Below are 13310 nucleotides of genomic sequence, written 5' to 3' on the forward strand. Positions count from 1 at the left end.
TGAGCACGATGCTGTACTGCCTGTTTCGGGAAAACGTAAACACTCTGCAGTGCGCGGGACAACTGTGTGACAGTAAGGTAAGGCGAGCTGCTTACCTAAGCCAAGCTGTTTGTACTGCAGACGGACAAGATAGCCGGGGGTATGTTGTTGATCATGACATTTCTACACTTAAGAATCTATAGAGTATATGAAGATACAAGCAGGGAGGCGTAGCGGGACCGCAGAGGACGGTGTTGTAGTGAGGTTGGGGGCGAAAGGGTTCTGGCAGGGTCATTTAGTCGGTTTTCGTGAAAGGGTGCATTATTTTGAACAGGAAGTGGGAGATCTTGGCGGAGACGGAAGTTGCCACCTCGGATTTGTCTGGGTGTTCAGGGAGCAGTGCCGGTTTCACATCCTGTAGCAGCTCGACGGTCTTCTTGTTCAGGGCGTCGAAGATGACCTGGGTCTCCTGTCCGATGTGGGCGGTGACCTCTCTCTGTCGCTGGTCGAACTCTTCTAGAATGAGGGAGGTCTTGCTCTGCACGTGGTTGACGATGTCGCCGCTCTTGTTGTTGACGTCCTTGATGACACTGTCGAGGAACTCCTCGCTCATCTCGTTGACCTCGCTGATGACGCTGGCGCTGGTCTTGTTGAGCTCGTTCAGCGCGTTTCCCGTCTGGACGCTCATTTCCTTAAGCAGATCCAGCGAGATTCCGTTGATATCTCTGAAGACGTTGCAGTCCTTGATTTCCGTCAGCAGCTTGGTGGTGTTGGCGTCGATTTCAGAGAGGATCTCCTCGGTCTTGCCGTTGATGTCTTCCAGAACATTTGTAGTCTTGAGGTTGATCTCGTCGACGAGGCTTGCTGCCGAGCTGGACAGCTCCGCCAACCGCACGGTGAAGTTGTTTTCCAAGATGCCGAGCTTCAAGATGGAGTCGAAGCCCAGCTTTCCCTTGGACGCGTTCTGCGAGAAGCGCTCCACGGCCCAGGACTCGACCTGGGACTCGACCCGCTTCCAGCCGGCGCTGGACTTGAACCGGGCCACCTGGTCGAATCTCGTGCTGTGCTGCGGGTCCCGTGGGTCCGGTGAGTACGTCACCGTCTCGTACACCTTCAAGATGCGGGCCATGGTGAGGTTGACCGAGCGGAGCGTCAATGTCTGGCCTAGCCTGTCCACGACGGAGACCTCTCTCACGTACGACGTCTCTGCGCCCCCCACAAACGCCTTCAACCATTTCGGGATCGGCTGCCGGCATGTGATTAACCGCTCCGACTTTAACGTCTGTTTCTCAGCGTCAAACTCTCTTCTCAAAACGTCCACGGCAACCACATGCGTGGACACCTCGTTCGGGTACTTGCGCCAATTGGCGGCACTCACGTACGCCCAGGGGTAGTCGAAATACTGTGTTGCACTGAACTCTTTCATTGTGTGCGTGCTACTACTGCCGAAGACAGAAGAAAAGAAGATCGGGGGAGGAGCTAGCGGACGATAAGAAAAGAAAAGAAAAGAAAAGTAAGAAGGGGGTAACTTGTGGAGGCGAAGGGAGAAAAAAAAAATCCCTAAACGGTTTTCCGTTGCCTTTGTCTTCGTCCCGGATGACTTCTCCGAGATGCGACGCGGGAGGCTTGGGCGCTTTTTTCCTCCCGGCGTGTGACACGCCCGGGCTCTTGCTTACATGCTATATGCGACATACGGGTATGGATGAGGGATGCGGTAGGTCCGGGCGGCCTACACGAGAAGCGTGCCGACGTGGAGCTCCTTGTAGCGCAGATCGTTGGGGGCGTAGCGGCCGCGGATCTCGACGTTGGCCCTGCCACGGCCGTGGAACCATTGGCGGCGGAGGTTGAATAGGCTGCTGCCCGAGTTGAAGGGGTCAAGACACACGTCCTGGATCTGGGTGTTCCCCTCGTGGCGCTCGGCGCCAAAGTACTCCCGGGTGGTGATGCCCGTGAGGCCGAGGCAGACGTGGAAGACGAGGAGGAGCAGCGCGTACGGGAGGCAGCAGGAGGCGTAGACGCCGAGAAAGAGGCTCCAGCGGGACGCGTGGAGGCCTGCGTGGGCGACCTTGTAGTAGCTCATGGCGAGCAGGTAGACGCTGGTGGCGACGGCGAAGGCGAGGAAGTTGAAGAAGTACCAGTAGTTGCGCTGGCCGACGCAGTTGCCGAGCCAGGGGCAGTGGTGGTCCATGTTGGCGACGCAGACGCCGCACTTGGAGCAGTGGGACGCCCGCACGGGGCGCCAGATGTAGCACGAGTCGCAGTACTTCATGTAGACCGTGTTGCGCTGCGGCGGCGGCGGCGGCGCCCCCGCGGGCGCCGCAAGCGCCGGCGGAACCACGGGTCGCAGCACCTGCGGCCCGGGCATCTCGATCCAGCTGTGGTACTCGGGCGGGAGCCCGTCCTTCTCGACGCCGTCGGTGACGTGCACGTTCTTCGGAAGGGCGCCCGGGTCCAGCAGCGCCGCCTTGAGCACGCTGGCAAGCATCTGCACGGCGCAGTAGGCAAACAGCACCACCACGGCGGGCGACACCTCGTGCCAGAACCACGCCGCCTCGAACACCAGACACAGCACCACAGGCACCACGGCGAGCCCCACCGTCAACGGCAGCACGGGCACCCGCAGCCGTCGCACCACCTGCGGGCAGTACAGCGCTGTCCGCAGCCGTCCCCCACACATGTACATGTAGTTGGACGCCCGCCACGCCTCGTAGTTGCGGCTCGGCACCTCCCGGCCCTCCCGGCCCTCCTCCGTCCTGTGTTTCGGCACCGACACCAACCACGCCACCACTGCTGTTCTTCCTGCCCCCGTCGACCCCGTCTTCGACCCCGTCTTCGTCCCCGTCGACCCCGCCTGAGAGCTCACCGCCGTCGTTGCACTCGACTCCCGTGTAGCCGCCCCCGTCCCTGTGTACTCGCTGAGCACGCCTCGCTCCTTGCTGTCCCTCGTGTCCAGCGTCGACGCCGACGCAGGCACCCCGCCAGCCCTCTCCGTCTCTGTCGCCAGCTCTCCGACCATCTTTAGCAACGTGTTTGCCCCCCTCCCCTCTCACTTCCCTTCCCCAACGCCTTTCTCTTCCTTCAACCTGTCTCCCTCCTCTTAATGCTCAGCTCTTTTGCTCTCTCCGGCTCCTGGCTCCCTGCCCCCTCGCCTCTTCACGCCTGAAATCGCCTTCCGCCTCCCGCCCTCCGTCTCGCCGGCACCCCGTGCGCGGCCGGCTCGCTCCGCCGGGCTCTGCGCCTGGCCCCCTCGTTCCCCCCCGCCGCCCGCTGAGCGGGGCGTGGCGGCGGCGGCGGGAAGGCGTGCGCCCGGTCCCGGTGGGGTGGTGGCCTCGTTGCCTCCCCCCGTCGCCACCCTCAACTCTTCCCAGACGGACGGAACGGTCCGTAAAAAGACCGTGTGTGGGTGCAGGGCCCGTCCGGTGGAGGCTTGGGAGGTGGCTAAAGAGGTTGTTTTGCACGGCAAAAAGCTTATAAGACCGCCATGACCCCTATCGACCACACAGGGAACTACGAGACGCCGTCCGTGGGCCAGTTCAAGTCGGCGAAGGATTCCGTATGTGTTGTTGCAGCGTGAGCAGGCGGTATCGGTGAGGCAGCTGCTGCTGGAGGAGTTGGGGCAGGGCGCCGCAGACAGGATTGTGCCCGTGGGGCCTGCACTCGGTGCGGTTGCCGGCGGGCGGGGGCGCTGTTTCGTGCAGAGATACTAACACACGCACATGCATGGGCATGGACTGCTGTAGTTGATTGCGTCGTTGTTCGAGCTTTCGAAGGCCGCCAACGAGGTGTCCAAGAACGCCATCGACTTCTTCAACCTCACGCAGGCGCAGCAGCACGCGGGGGAGGCTGCGTCCGCCGTGGCAGCGGCGTCCGGCACGGCTGGGGCCGCCAAGGCGGAGTCCAAGCCCAAGAGGGCGCCTGCCAAGAGACAGCGGGCCACGAAGCAGCAGCAGGCGCTGACGGAGCCCGTGGCTGAGGCGGAGCCCGGCCTGCAGCCCGAGCTGGAGACAGACGTGGCGTTGGACCCGCTTGTCGAGCTCGACGAGCCGGCGGCAGACACCCCAGCCAGCACTGCGGAGGAAACACCCGTGGCAGAGGAGAAGAAGACGCGTAAGAAGCGGGCCGCAAAGGACCCCAACGCCCCGAAGAAGCCGCTGACGTCGTACATCCTCTTCTACAACCACCTGCGGTCCTCCGTCGCCGAGAAGAACACGGAGCTCTCGCAGGTGGACATCGCCAAGGAGATCGCCCGCCAGTGGAAGGAGATGTCCGAGAGCGACAAGAACTACTGGAAGGGCATCTACGAGAAGGACAAGGTCAAATACGACCAGGAGATGGTCAAGTACAACGCCACGAAGGACTCGCCCAAGGCCGAGAAGCGCAGCATCATCGACATTGTCGACGATGCCGCGGACCTCGACACCGACCCGAGCGCAGAGGTCTTGTCCGCCCTTCCCCCAGACGTATCCAACGAGATCGCCGAGCCGCCAAAGAAGAAGAAGTCCAAGAAGTCCAAGAAGTCCAAGAAGATCGACGCCGCTTGAGCACTCCCCCACCCCTTCCCGCCGCCGCCGCCGCCGCCGTGTAATATTACAATCTCATTTGTATGTATATCCTAGTATCTTGGTAATTTTAGTATTTATTTGTACAGCCTACATATCTCCATCCACCTGTACGAGCGGCTAGTTCTCGTTCTCGTTCCCGTTCTCGTTCCCGTTCTCGTTCCGGTTCATGACGGGAGCTCCTGAGGGTGCTGCGTCGCCTTGTGTTTGTACAGCTGGATGTACTGGCCAAACGGCTTCACGTCGCATCCCTGGCTCTTGCACTGGTACTGGCCGCTGCTGGTGAGCGCATACGCAAAGACCGGGACGGACCCGTTCCCACTCGGGTCCTGTGTCGCCTGCTTCGCAGACCCGACAAGCTCGTCCGCCGGCTGGCTGGTCGACGCAGACTGTAAGAGGGAGTACAACGAGTTCGACAGAGTCGAACCAACCCCGGGCTCACGCCTGTGCTTGGAGCTGACAGGCGGCTGCACGTCTGCACCGGTCGCTGTCTGGGGAACTGCCCCGCTGCCCTGGTGGTGGCTGCGGTCCTTGCTGTGCTCTATGTTCTCGCCAAACTTGACCCGTTTCAAGCCACTGCTCTCGTTCCCGTCCCCGTTCAGCAGGCTACTGCTCCCATTGGCAGCTGGGCGCTTGCTCGGGACGTCTTTCGCCCTCTTCTCCCCCTCTACATCTTCGACCCTCCGGTTTTCCTTTTCCTCCTCATCGGACCGGTAGTTCGGGTCGTACACACTTTCCGAACTTGACTCATCGTGGTGGTCGTCGGATCGCCTGCTGCCCCGCCGCCGCTTGCTGCGCAGCCTCAGCCGTATCTTATGGGCGTTCAGCTCCCTCCTCCTACTCCGCACAGGCTTCGAGGAAACAGCATCCTTCACAGTCCCGGTCCCAACCATTGCCGCCGGAGCCTTCTCCTCGGATACCTTCTGTAGCTCCCTCTCCTCGGTGGCGGCCCGGCTGCGCTTGATACTCTCCTGTAGTGCCTTCGTATTCCTCTTTTCAAAGTCACGCAGCACCTGCAACGTCGGACCAATCACAGACTTGGACACGTTGTACTTCAGTGCAATCTGGCTGAGCGGCACGTCGGTCCAGTTGATCACCGATATCGTGCGGCCAACCTTCTCGCCGGCTGGGACGTTTGTCGGCATCTTCAAGTTCGTCACCTGCTGCGGCTTGTAGTTGTATGTGAAGTTTGTCGGCACAGGATGCTCCGTGAAATCCGACACGCCCGTCGAGTCGAAAACGGCATTGAGGTCGTCGTCTAGATCTCCCTCGCTGTCATCCGTATGCTGGTTCTCGTCGTCGTCGTCGTCGTCGTCGTCGTCCTCTTCATCGCCGTCGTCGTCCTCATCCTCCTCGTCCAACCCCCTCTCTCGGTACCCCGGCCGGCTGCCATCAGCTCCAAGCTCCTCCAGATCCTCTTCGCCGTTGCTTTCACCCGCACCTTCCCCATTCACGCTGTGTACACGAACAGAGCCGCTGCCCCTGCTCTCGGACTCTGTCTCCGACGAGCCTGCCCCACGGGCACGTTTCAAGTTCAAACCTGTCGCAGGCCTCGTGCCGCTTTTCGGTGCTTCCCGCTCCAATTCTTCGAGACGACTCTCCATAGAGTAAACCACGTTTACAAGTGCCACCACGGTAGACACCAGCGCCTCGCTGCAGCACCCGCCGCCCTCGTTTCTGTTGTTGTCCAACGCCAAATACGTGATCAGTCGGTCTCTATCCGTCAGTATCGACGGATCCTGGATCCCAAACGCATCCAAAACCGACACCATCTTGGCACCCAAAACTGCAATTGCGCTGTATCTATTTGTACTTTCCGATTTCCTCGCCGGATCTGTCTGGGGTCCAGCATCCTACTTCCGACCTGTCTGTAGTCCTCATTTCCTTCCTCAAGGCTTCTTCTTTATCTCGGGTCAGGGCCTCATCTATCCCGCCGGATCAACATTGTCCTTTTTTGAGTCGATCGACCCCAAAACGCGGATTTCGGGTCGATCGACCTAAATTCTATTTTCAAACCCGCTTCGTCTGTTCCCTGCTCGTCGTCCATTTCTTTTCCAGTACTGCAGAAGAGATGGAGACCGGAAGGGCATATAGACCGCTGCAGACGGCAAGAAAAGGACCGAGAGGCATTTCCCACCATCTAAGGACAAAGGATACAATGTACACCGCAAATCTGTCGCACACCAGCCGTTTGCTTGCTCGTTCGTCGAGATTTGCACCGGCCAGAGCGTTCTCTGCACGTTCGCAGGTGCAACAGGAGCAGAAAGACACGGAAAAGGACACCGGGTCGCTCGACAAGTCACTCCAGAGGGCTGCAAGAGACTCCACAATGTCTCTTTCGTCGTCCCAACTCATCCACCGGCCGGAGCTTTGGAAGGGCCTTCCTTCGTCGGTGGTGGTGGAGCTCTATCGTGCCCGTGTGATCTCGCTCGGGAAGAACTACAAGCGCTCGGAGACCGAGCTCAAGTCGATTCTTGCCTGTGCCGCCAACCCATTGGAGGCGCAGACGCTCTACAACATCTACAACTCTACGGAGGCAGACATCTACAAGGCTGACTCTGAAACAGATTACGACAACTACGTCACCGAGGGTGAGTACATGGAGGATCCATTGGAGCCGTACGGGTTCGACGAATACCCGACCGGGGCACAGGACATTGTGCGTGACTTCAGAGACTTGATGGCGTTCAACAGAAAGGCTGCGTTTGAGCTACCGCAGTTGGCCCAGTTCAGGAAAGAGTACAAGCCCACCGCACGGACAGAGTCGCCGGTCACATACAAATACACCCGTTTCATCGGTGAATCGCATCCCGGCGAGCGCAAGGTTGTGTTACAGCTGAAGGTAAAGGACCTGCAGTTGTCCGCAGCCGCCGAACACAAGTTCAAGCTTCTTGCAGGCTCCAGATACGACCACAAAACCGACCTGCTCTTGATGTCTTCCGACAGATACCTCGAGCCCGCACAAAACGCTTCCTTTCTTTCTGACGTGCTTGATGACCTTGTCAGAGAGTGCAACAACAAGGCAGAAGAATATGCAGATGTGCCTTTGGACAAGAGACACACCATTGCCAAGTACTCGAAGAAACAAAGAAAAAACAAAAACTACATCCCATTCCCTAAGGAGTGGGAGAAGCCCCAGAAGGCGGGCGACAGAACCATCAGACTCACCAGTGTTGTCGATGCTGCTGGTAATCTGTAAGCTTTCTTGTGTGCCACCCGCCACCCCTCCGAACCCTGTATATATACATACACATATAGATAATACAAAGCTCCCATCGTACTGTATTTCTCCTCCCTCCTTTTGGGTCCTCGCCGCGACATGATCCGGATGCTGAGAGTGTTGAAGTTGCGTCAGCCAGCATTTTCTTTTTTCATATCTCGGAGAGTACCGTCATATCGTCTGTCTTCTAGCGTCGTCTCTAGATACAACGATTTTGACATCAGCAGCAGCAGCAGCAGCAGCCGCAGCAACAAGCACAAATGGCGCCAACAGGAAGAACACGCAGAACTAAAACCAATAGCAAGTCGGCAAGCGCTGCCTCTACCGCTGCCGGTGCCAGTACGTCTTCCAACCACGTTGCAGAGTCCTCTTCACACCCGTCTCCGCCATCGTCCTTGGTGGGAAGGCCGGGGAGAGGGCGTGGACATCGTCCCAAGGGAAGGCCAGCGAAACATGGTCGTGGTGGAAGAGGCGCCTCATCTACTGCTGCATCCACCACCTCCGCATCTTCATCTGCTACAACAGCAAACATACCCGCTTCGCTCCCCCCCATTCCTATTCATGCCCCACTACCCCCTCCTCCTGCTCCTCCTCCAGAGTTGCCATTGCCCCCGACAGCAGTAGCGGCAGCACATGCACAATCTAATGGGCACGGCTTTGGTGCTTATTCGCATGCCATGCAACAGCGTCTAAGATCGTCACCCTCTGCGGGCCCCCCAACATCGCCGGGAAGATCAGGCTCAATATCCAAAACTTCGCAGGAAGCACAATCTGCAAGCGCTGGAAAATACGTTCCTTCAGAGGCTGCAGGAATGGTCAATGGCGGGCACATCAACCATTCCGAGGATATTCTGAACTCCTTCACTGAAGCGTTGGAGTCTGCAAATCTTAGCTACGACTCTCAGTCCGGTAAACTGACTGGAGATGGTGTGCAGACATCCCCTACTGAAACACAATTGACACAGCTACGTCTGCTATTGTTAAAGTTGCGGAGAAAGATTGTTGTGGAACTGCTACGACAAGGAGCTAGCATATCTGCCGTGCGTGCATGTGTAGAAAGCTATAGTTCACAAGAAACAGCAGACAAAGCATCTTTAAGTGACCGTTATGATCCCGAAAACAACAAAACTGGCAGTGCAAACAAAGATAACAGTGTCAGTGACGATATTGCCGGCGAAGAAGGAAGAGATGCGACAGTCATCAAGATTGGAGGAGATGGCGACAAGATTCATATCAAGCTGGAAAAACGTTCGATCAACCCGGACGATAAATCAAAAAAACGCAAGCATATACTTGTTTCTGGTGATGAAGACGATGTTGATGATGATCATAACGGTAGTGGCAGCCGCAAAGATGACGCTACTAATACCCCAATCTCCATCAAGTTCGAGGACAACGATAACGACGATGACGATAACGATTTCAAGATCGACTTGACGAGTGCTATTGACAGTGACAGTAATAAAATTGAGTTGATTGATGACCCAGATGATGAAGGACTACGTCCGAGAAAGAAAATACGAGTGAAGCTTGAAGATGACGAGGAAGAAAGCATCAAATTAATCATAAGTAAAGACAGAGGTACAGGTAAGGAGGATGATGTGTTTATCCCTTCTGTTTATAGATCTGATAATCCTGATGCAAACGAGATTTTGAACATGGACGAGTTGGTGAAGACTTCTATGAAAGAGCTTCAACTATACGATGATGAAGAAAATCATAAAACAGCCCGGGATGAAGTTGAATACAAGAAAAGGAAATTTGCTGTTTCTGAATTTCCTGAAAGCGATTTGAAGGATATGCTTCCAGGAGAAATTCCAATGATAGACTTTAGTGGTCCTAAGCCGACGCAACAAGTTGCATGGAACTCATTCACCGCTTACATTGAACCCTTTTACAGAAACTTTACTGAAGATGATGTGAAATGGTTACGTCAAAAATGTGTGGCCTCTAGTTTCCTTTCCAAATACTTACTTGCCAATGAAGCCTTTGTAGTGACAGAGAATTCTGAAGATGCCAATGCAGAAAACAAAGGTATTCTAGCTGGAAATGGTATCAAGGATGCAAGACCACTTGATAATACGTACAACCCATACTACATACCTCCTCTTGGCCCTAAATATTCTGATGTTTGGATGCTGGAGAATGAAGGGAAACCAGTGAAAATGGGTAGGCTAACGCAATCGCTGGCATCTAAGATGAAGAAACTGTATGCACCAAAAGGTTCCCCAGTAAATTTTGATGCTAATAAACCCGAGGCGTTAGTGGCATTATGTGAAGAACAGGATAAAGTTTCATGTGGTCCTTTAACATCTCGTATTTTGAGTGCGATTGTTAGCGACGATGAGGACGATGCGTTTGAGCTTGACCAAAGCGAACACACTGATGGTGAGAACGGCGAAGATAGTCATAATGATGCTTCAACCTTTAAAAGGGACGACAAGATAAGTTTCGAGCAGTTAGAAAAACGTTTAAACCGAGAACTTAAGTATATTGGTGTTTTCATGAATGTTGTGCAAACGCTGAATAATTCATCGTGGGAGCAAGATTGGGCTTTAGGAAAGGAAGATGATGAAGTAAGTTCAGAATTACGTATTTTGCAAAATGAATTGACTAAAGTGCAAAAGCGTAATAATTTTAGAAAGGAGATACTTGTACCGATTGTGGAAGAGCAGATTGCATGGCAAGAGTACATGACCATTGTTGATGATTTGGACAAACAGGTTGAACAGCATTACAGACGTCGCCTCAATGTTACTCCGAAGAAAACCAAGAAACGTGGTCCACATAGTAGCCATTCAGGTGGTGACAGCAGTAGTAGTGGGTTAATGAAGGATGATGCAGCACATTTGGTCAGTAACGCGTCGTTCCGAGGCCTTTTGGACAAACGTAGGAGATGGATAGAAAAAATTGGATCTCTTTTCAAAAGTCCATTGGAAATGAGACGCATGCCTAAGCACACCGTATTCAAGGTTGCAAAGGAGGAGGAAGAAGAAGAGGAAAAAGAAGAAGAAGAAGCAGACGGAGAAAAGGAAGGAGATGATGTAGAAGTTGAGGTCATGGTAGTGGAAGAGGGTGAAGCGGATAGTGAAAAAGAAAAGGCATTGGCCGAAGGAGATGACGAGGAAGAGGGAGCGAAGCAAAAGGAAACGAATGATGGGGAGAAGAGTGGAGACCGTAATGAGAATAATGTTGATAATGGTGAAAAGAAGAACGACAACGAGGCGGAGAACGTCGAAAAAGACTCAATGAAGGAGAAGGACACTACTGCCGTTGCTACGGAGAAGGCTATTGAGAAAAAGGCAGATGCCAAAGAAGTGAAGGCTGAAGCTAACGTGGAGTCCGCTACTGCTACTGCTACTGCCACTACTGCTACCAGTACTGCAGGCGATGAGGAAGAGGAAGACGACGAGGAAAACGAAGAGGAAGAGGAAGATGACGAGAACGACGAAGAAGAAGACGAAGAAGAAGAAGACGACGAAGAAGAGGATGAGGAAGAAGAAGAGGTAGAAGAAGATGATGAAGAGATGGCTGCGATCGAAGAAGAGCCGGAGGAGGACGAAGAGGACGATGACGAGCAGGACGATGACGACGACGATGACGATGAGGAAAACGAAGAAGACGATGACGAAGAAGAGGAAGAAGACGATGACGACGATTAGGTCCGAGCCTAGATACCTCTTGTAGATAGAGACCGTACGATTATACTAACGAGTGCAGATTTAGGAAACCAAAATGGATAACCAAATTAGTGTAGGGAGCAATACGCGCCATGAATATAGTATGGACATCAAGAGCATGTTCGGATCGGGGTGCTCAGAAACCTTGAAGTGTGCAAGGGAAGGAGGATAAGTGCTATGACAGTGAACTTGTTCCAGAAGCACTGCGGAAGCAGATATGGTAGGGTACAACGAACGGTATGACGGGTTAGACCGGCAGGGAGACAAGAAAAAACAGAAGAAAAAGATCACTGCTACTGCAACGGTCCCGACGCTTGCAACGACGACGACCATGGCAGGAGAATCGGGCGGAATAGAGCAGTTGTTCAGCGTATGCTGGGGCCGGTCTGAGATTGGGTTTGACGAGTTTGCAGAACTGATACTCGGGGTGACGGAGCGCTGTCCCGACACAGACCTGCGGGTCATCGAGAAGATGCTGGAGTTCGAGGACGAGGCGTGGGAGACGGGCTGCGGGGGGCTCGATTACAGCATCGACGAGCTCCGACGAACCGTGTTGGTGGAGGGGATAACCGGTGGCACGAGAGACGTGGCGGACATCCAGGGCGTCCTTGGCGGGCTGCTGGCCCGCGTGGGCGAGATGAGTCGGCAGATCCAGTGACTCTGCCTCGGTAAGGAGTATATCTTTGTCAATAGAGATTAACAGAACTGAATAAGTTTATAAAGAGAAAAAAATGGGGGAGGACGCTTTTAAGCCTATTGAATAATAATGATAACGGAGGGGATGGACAGACCGATGCGTGGCTTGGCGTATCTGTGCCGGAATAAATAGAGTATGTTCAGTGGAGCAGGCCGGGGCGTGCAGGCCGGGGCCGCTTACCTAAGCCTTCCACAACTTCTTCAAGATGCCGAAGACACCGTCTTGCTCCTCGTTCTCGATCTTGTACACACCGTAGCCGGAAAGAAGAGTGCCGAAGGTCAAGAGACCCATGGCGAGGGAGTGAAAGACGCCGAAGGCTCTCTTCGGGATGTAGTCGATGATACAGGACTGGAAGCCCGCGTAGCAGTGGTACAAGAGGAGGGCGCACATGGCGCCGTCGAATGGCGACGAGCCTGTGACGAGGGGCGCAACAATCAATGGCGTCATGCCCAACACGACGACCCTCTCAAAGGTCCAGTGGAGCGACCCGTGCAGCTTGTTTGGCTTTGGTGGCACGTAGGCGTCGTTCACGGTGCCGATGATGTTCCCCGGTGGCTGGGGGATCGTCTTGAAGAACGATCTGTATGCAATCGTGGACTGCAGGATGCTCTTTCTGGAGAACCCGAGGCCGATTCTGGATGTGAATGCTAACATTGTGTGTGTGTGTGTGCGTGTGTGTGTGCGGGGCGATCTCTGTGTGTCCGGTGTGTCTGGGCGTGTCTGTGCCGGCTGTATGCGGGGATGCGTGTATCTTTGCCTGAGTTTCCGTGTCCTACCATCTATTCCGACCCCCTGCCCCGTCCCCTGCCTAGCTTCTCTGCTCAGCGTTGCTCCTCTTGATGCCACACACCGTCTGAGCGTGTGCAAGCGTCCCATCCTCACCCGGGGGCCTCTCCGTCGCCTCGCTGACGTGCCCCTCGCTGCTGATTGGCTCTCTGAGGAAGACCGACCCCGGCAAAGACGCCCTCCGGCCCCGCGACCAGGACCCCGGAAGCGAGCGTGTTCTCTTCCGAGCAAAAATTGGGACGATCGTCGCGTCGACGGCAAAAACGCGACGATCGTCCCGGGTTGGAGCGAATCGGGCTCAGCGAGTTAATGGCACGTTTCTCGCCAGCCAGGAGAGGCAGAAGGGGCCGGCGGGAGGGTGGTGGGAGGACGTGAAGCTCAGCGGAAGA

The 13310-nt window shown here is 55.3% G+C and overlaps 8 protein-coding genes across 8 annotated transcripts; 4 read left to right on the forward strand and 4 right to left on the reverse strand.

The window, feature by feature from the left end:
• Positions 1-898: 898 nt before the first annotated feature.
• On the reverse strand, positions 899-1405 carry PICMEDRAFT_21433 (hypothetical protein; the record flags this gene model as incomplete). The annotated part of the gene is made up of 1 exon (XM_019162201.1): positions 899-1405. A coding segment is annotated over one exon (507 nt), but the record flags the coding sequence as incomplete, so codon positions are not given.
• Positions 1406-1556: 151 nt separating this feature from the next.
• PICMEDRAFT_139330 (hypothetical protein) lies at positions 1557-3338 on the reverse strand. Its single transcript, XM_019160141.1, has 2 exons — positions 2883-3338; positions 1557-2789 (listed from the first exon to the last, which is right to left on the reverse strand). The coding sequence occupies exons 1-2, from the start codon at positions 2993-2995 to the stop codon at positions 1709-1711; spliced, it is 1194 nt and encodes a 397-aa protein (XP_019018048.1). The 5' UTR covers positions 2996-3338; the 3' UTR covers positions 1557-1708.
• A 750-nt stretch (positions 3339-4088) lies between these two features.
• PICMEDRAFT_24675 (hypothetical protein) lies at positions 4089-4331 on the forward strand (the record flags this gene model as incomplete). Its single annotated transcript, XM_019162362.1, has 1 exon — positions 4089-4331. A coding segment is annotated over one exon (243 nt), but the record flags the coding sequence as incomplete, so codon positions are not given.
• A 374-nt stretch (positions 4332-4705) lies between these two features.
• On the reverse strand, positions 4706-6310 carry PICMEDRAFT_11896 (hypothetical protein; the record flags this gene model as incomplete). Its single annotated transcript, XM_019159853.1, has 1 exon — positions 4706-6310. The coding sequence occupies one exon, from the start codon at positions 6308-6310 to the stop codon at positions 4706-4708; it is 1605 nt and encodes a 534-aa protein (XP_019018050.1).
• Positions 6311-6646: 336 nt separating this feature from the next.
• PICMEDRAFT_16740 (hypothetical protein) lies at positions 6647-7785 on the forward strand. The gene has a single exon (XM_019161325.1). It carries the CDS (start codon positions 6697-6699, stop codon positions 7735-7737), a length of 1041 nt encoding a protein of 346 aa, XP_019018051.1. The 5' UTR covers positions 6647-6696; the 3' UTR covers positions 7738-7785.
• Positions 7786-8435: 650 nt separating this feature from the next.
• Positions 8436-11420, forward strand: PICMEDRAFT_72962 (hypothetical protein; the record flags this gene model as incomplete). Its single annotated transcript, XM_019164344.1, has 1 exon — positions 8436-11420. One exon carries the CDS (start codon positions 8436-8438, stop codon positions 11418-11420), a length of 2985 nt encoding a protein of 994 aa, XP_019018052.1.
• Positions 11355-12206, forward strand: PICMEDRAFT_139397 (hypothetical protein). The gene has a single exon (XM_019160144.1). It carries the CDS (start codon positions 11656-11658, stop codon positions 12094-12096), a length of 441 nt encoding a protein of 146 aa, XP_019018053.1. The 5' UTR covers positions 11355-11655; the 3' UTR covers positions 12097-12206.
• Positions 12207-12315: 109 nt separating this feature from the next.
• PICMEDRAFT_59133 (hypothetical protein) lies at positions 12316-12789 on the reverse strand (the record flags this gene model as incomplete). Its single annotated transcript, XM_019163345.1, has 1 exon — positions 12316-12789. The coding sequence occupies one exon, from the start codon at positions 12787-12789 to the stop codon at positions 12316-12318; it is 474 nt and encodes a 157-aa protein (XP_019018054.1).
• Between the last annotated feature and the right edge of the window lie 521 nt (positions 12790-13310).

The sequence above is a fragment of the Pichia membranifaciens genome, assembly GCF_001661235.1.
Source record: "Pichia membranifaciens NRRL Y-2026 unplaced genomic scaffold PICMEscaffold_3, whole genome shotgun sequence".
In the NCBI taxonomy this organism is placed as follows: domain Eukaryota; kingdom Fungi; phylum Ascomycota; class Pichiomycetes; order Pichiales; family Pichiaceae; genus Pichia; species Pichia membranifaciens.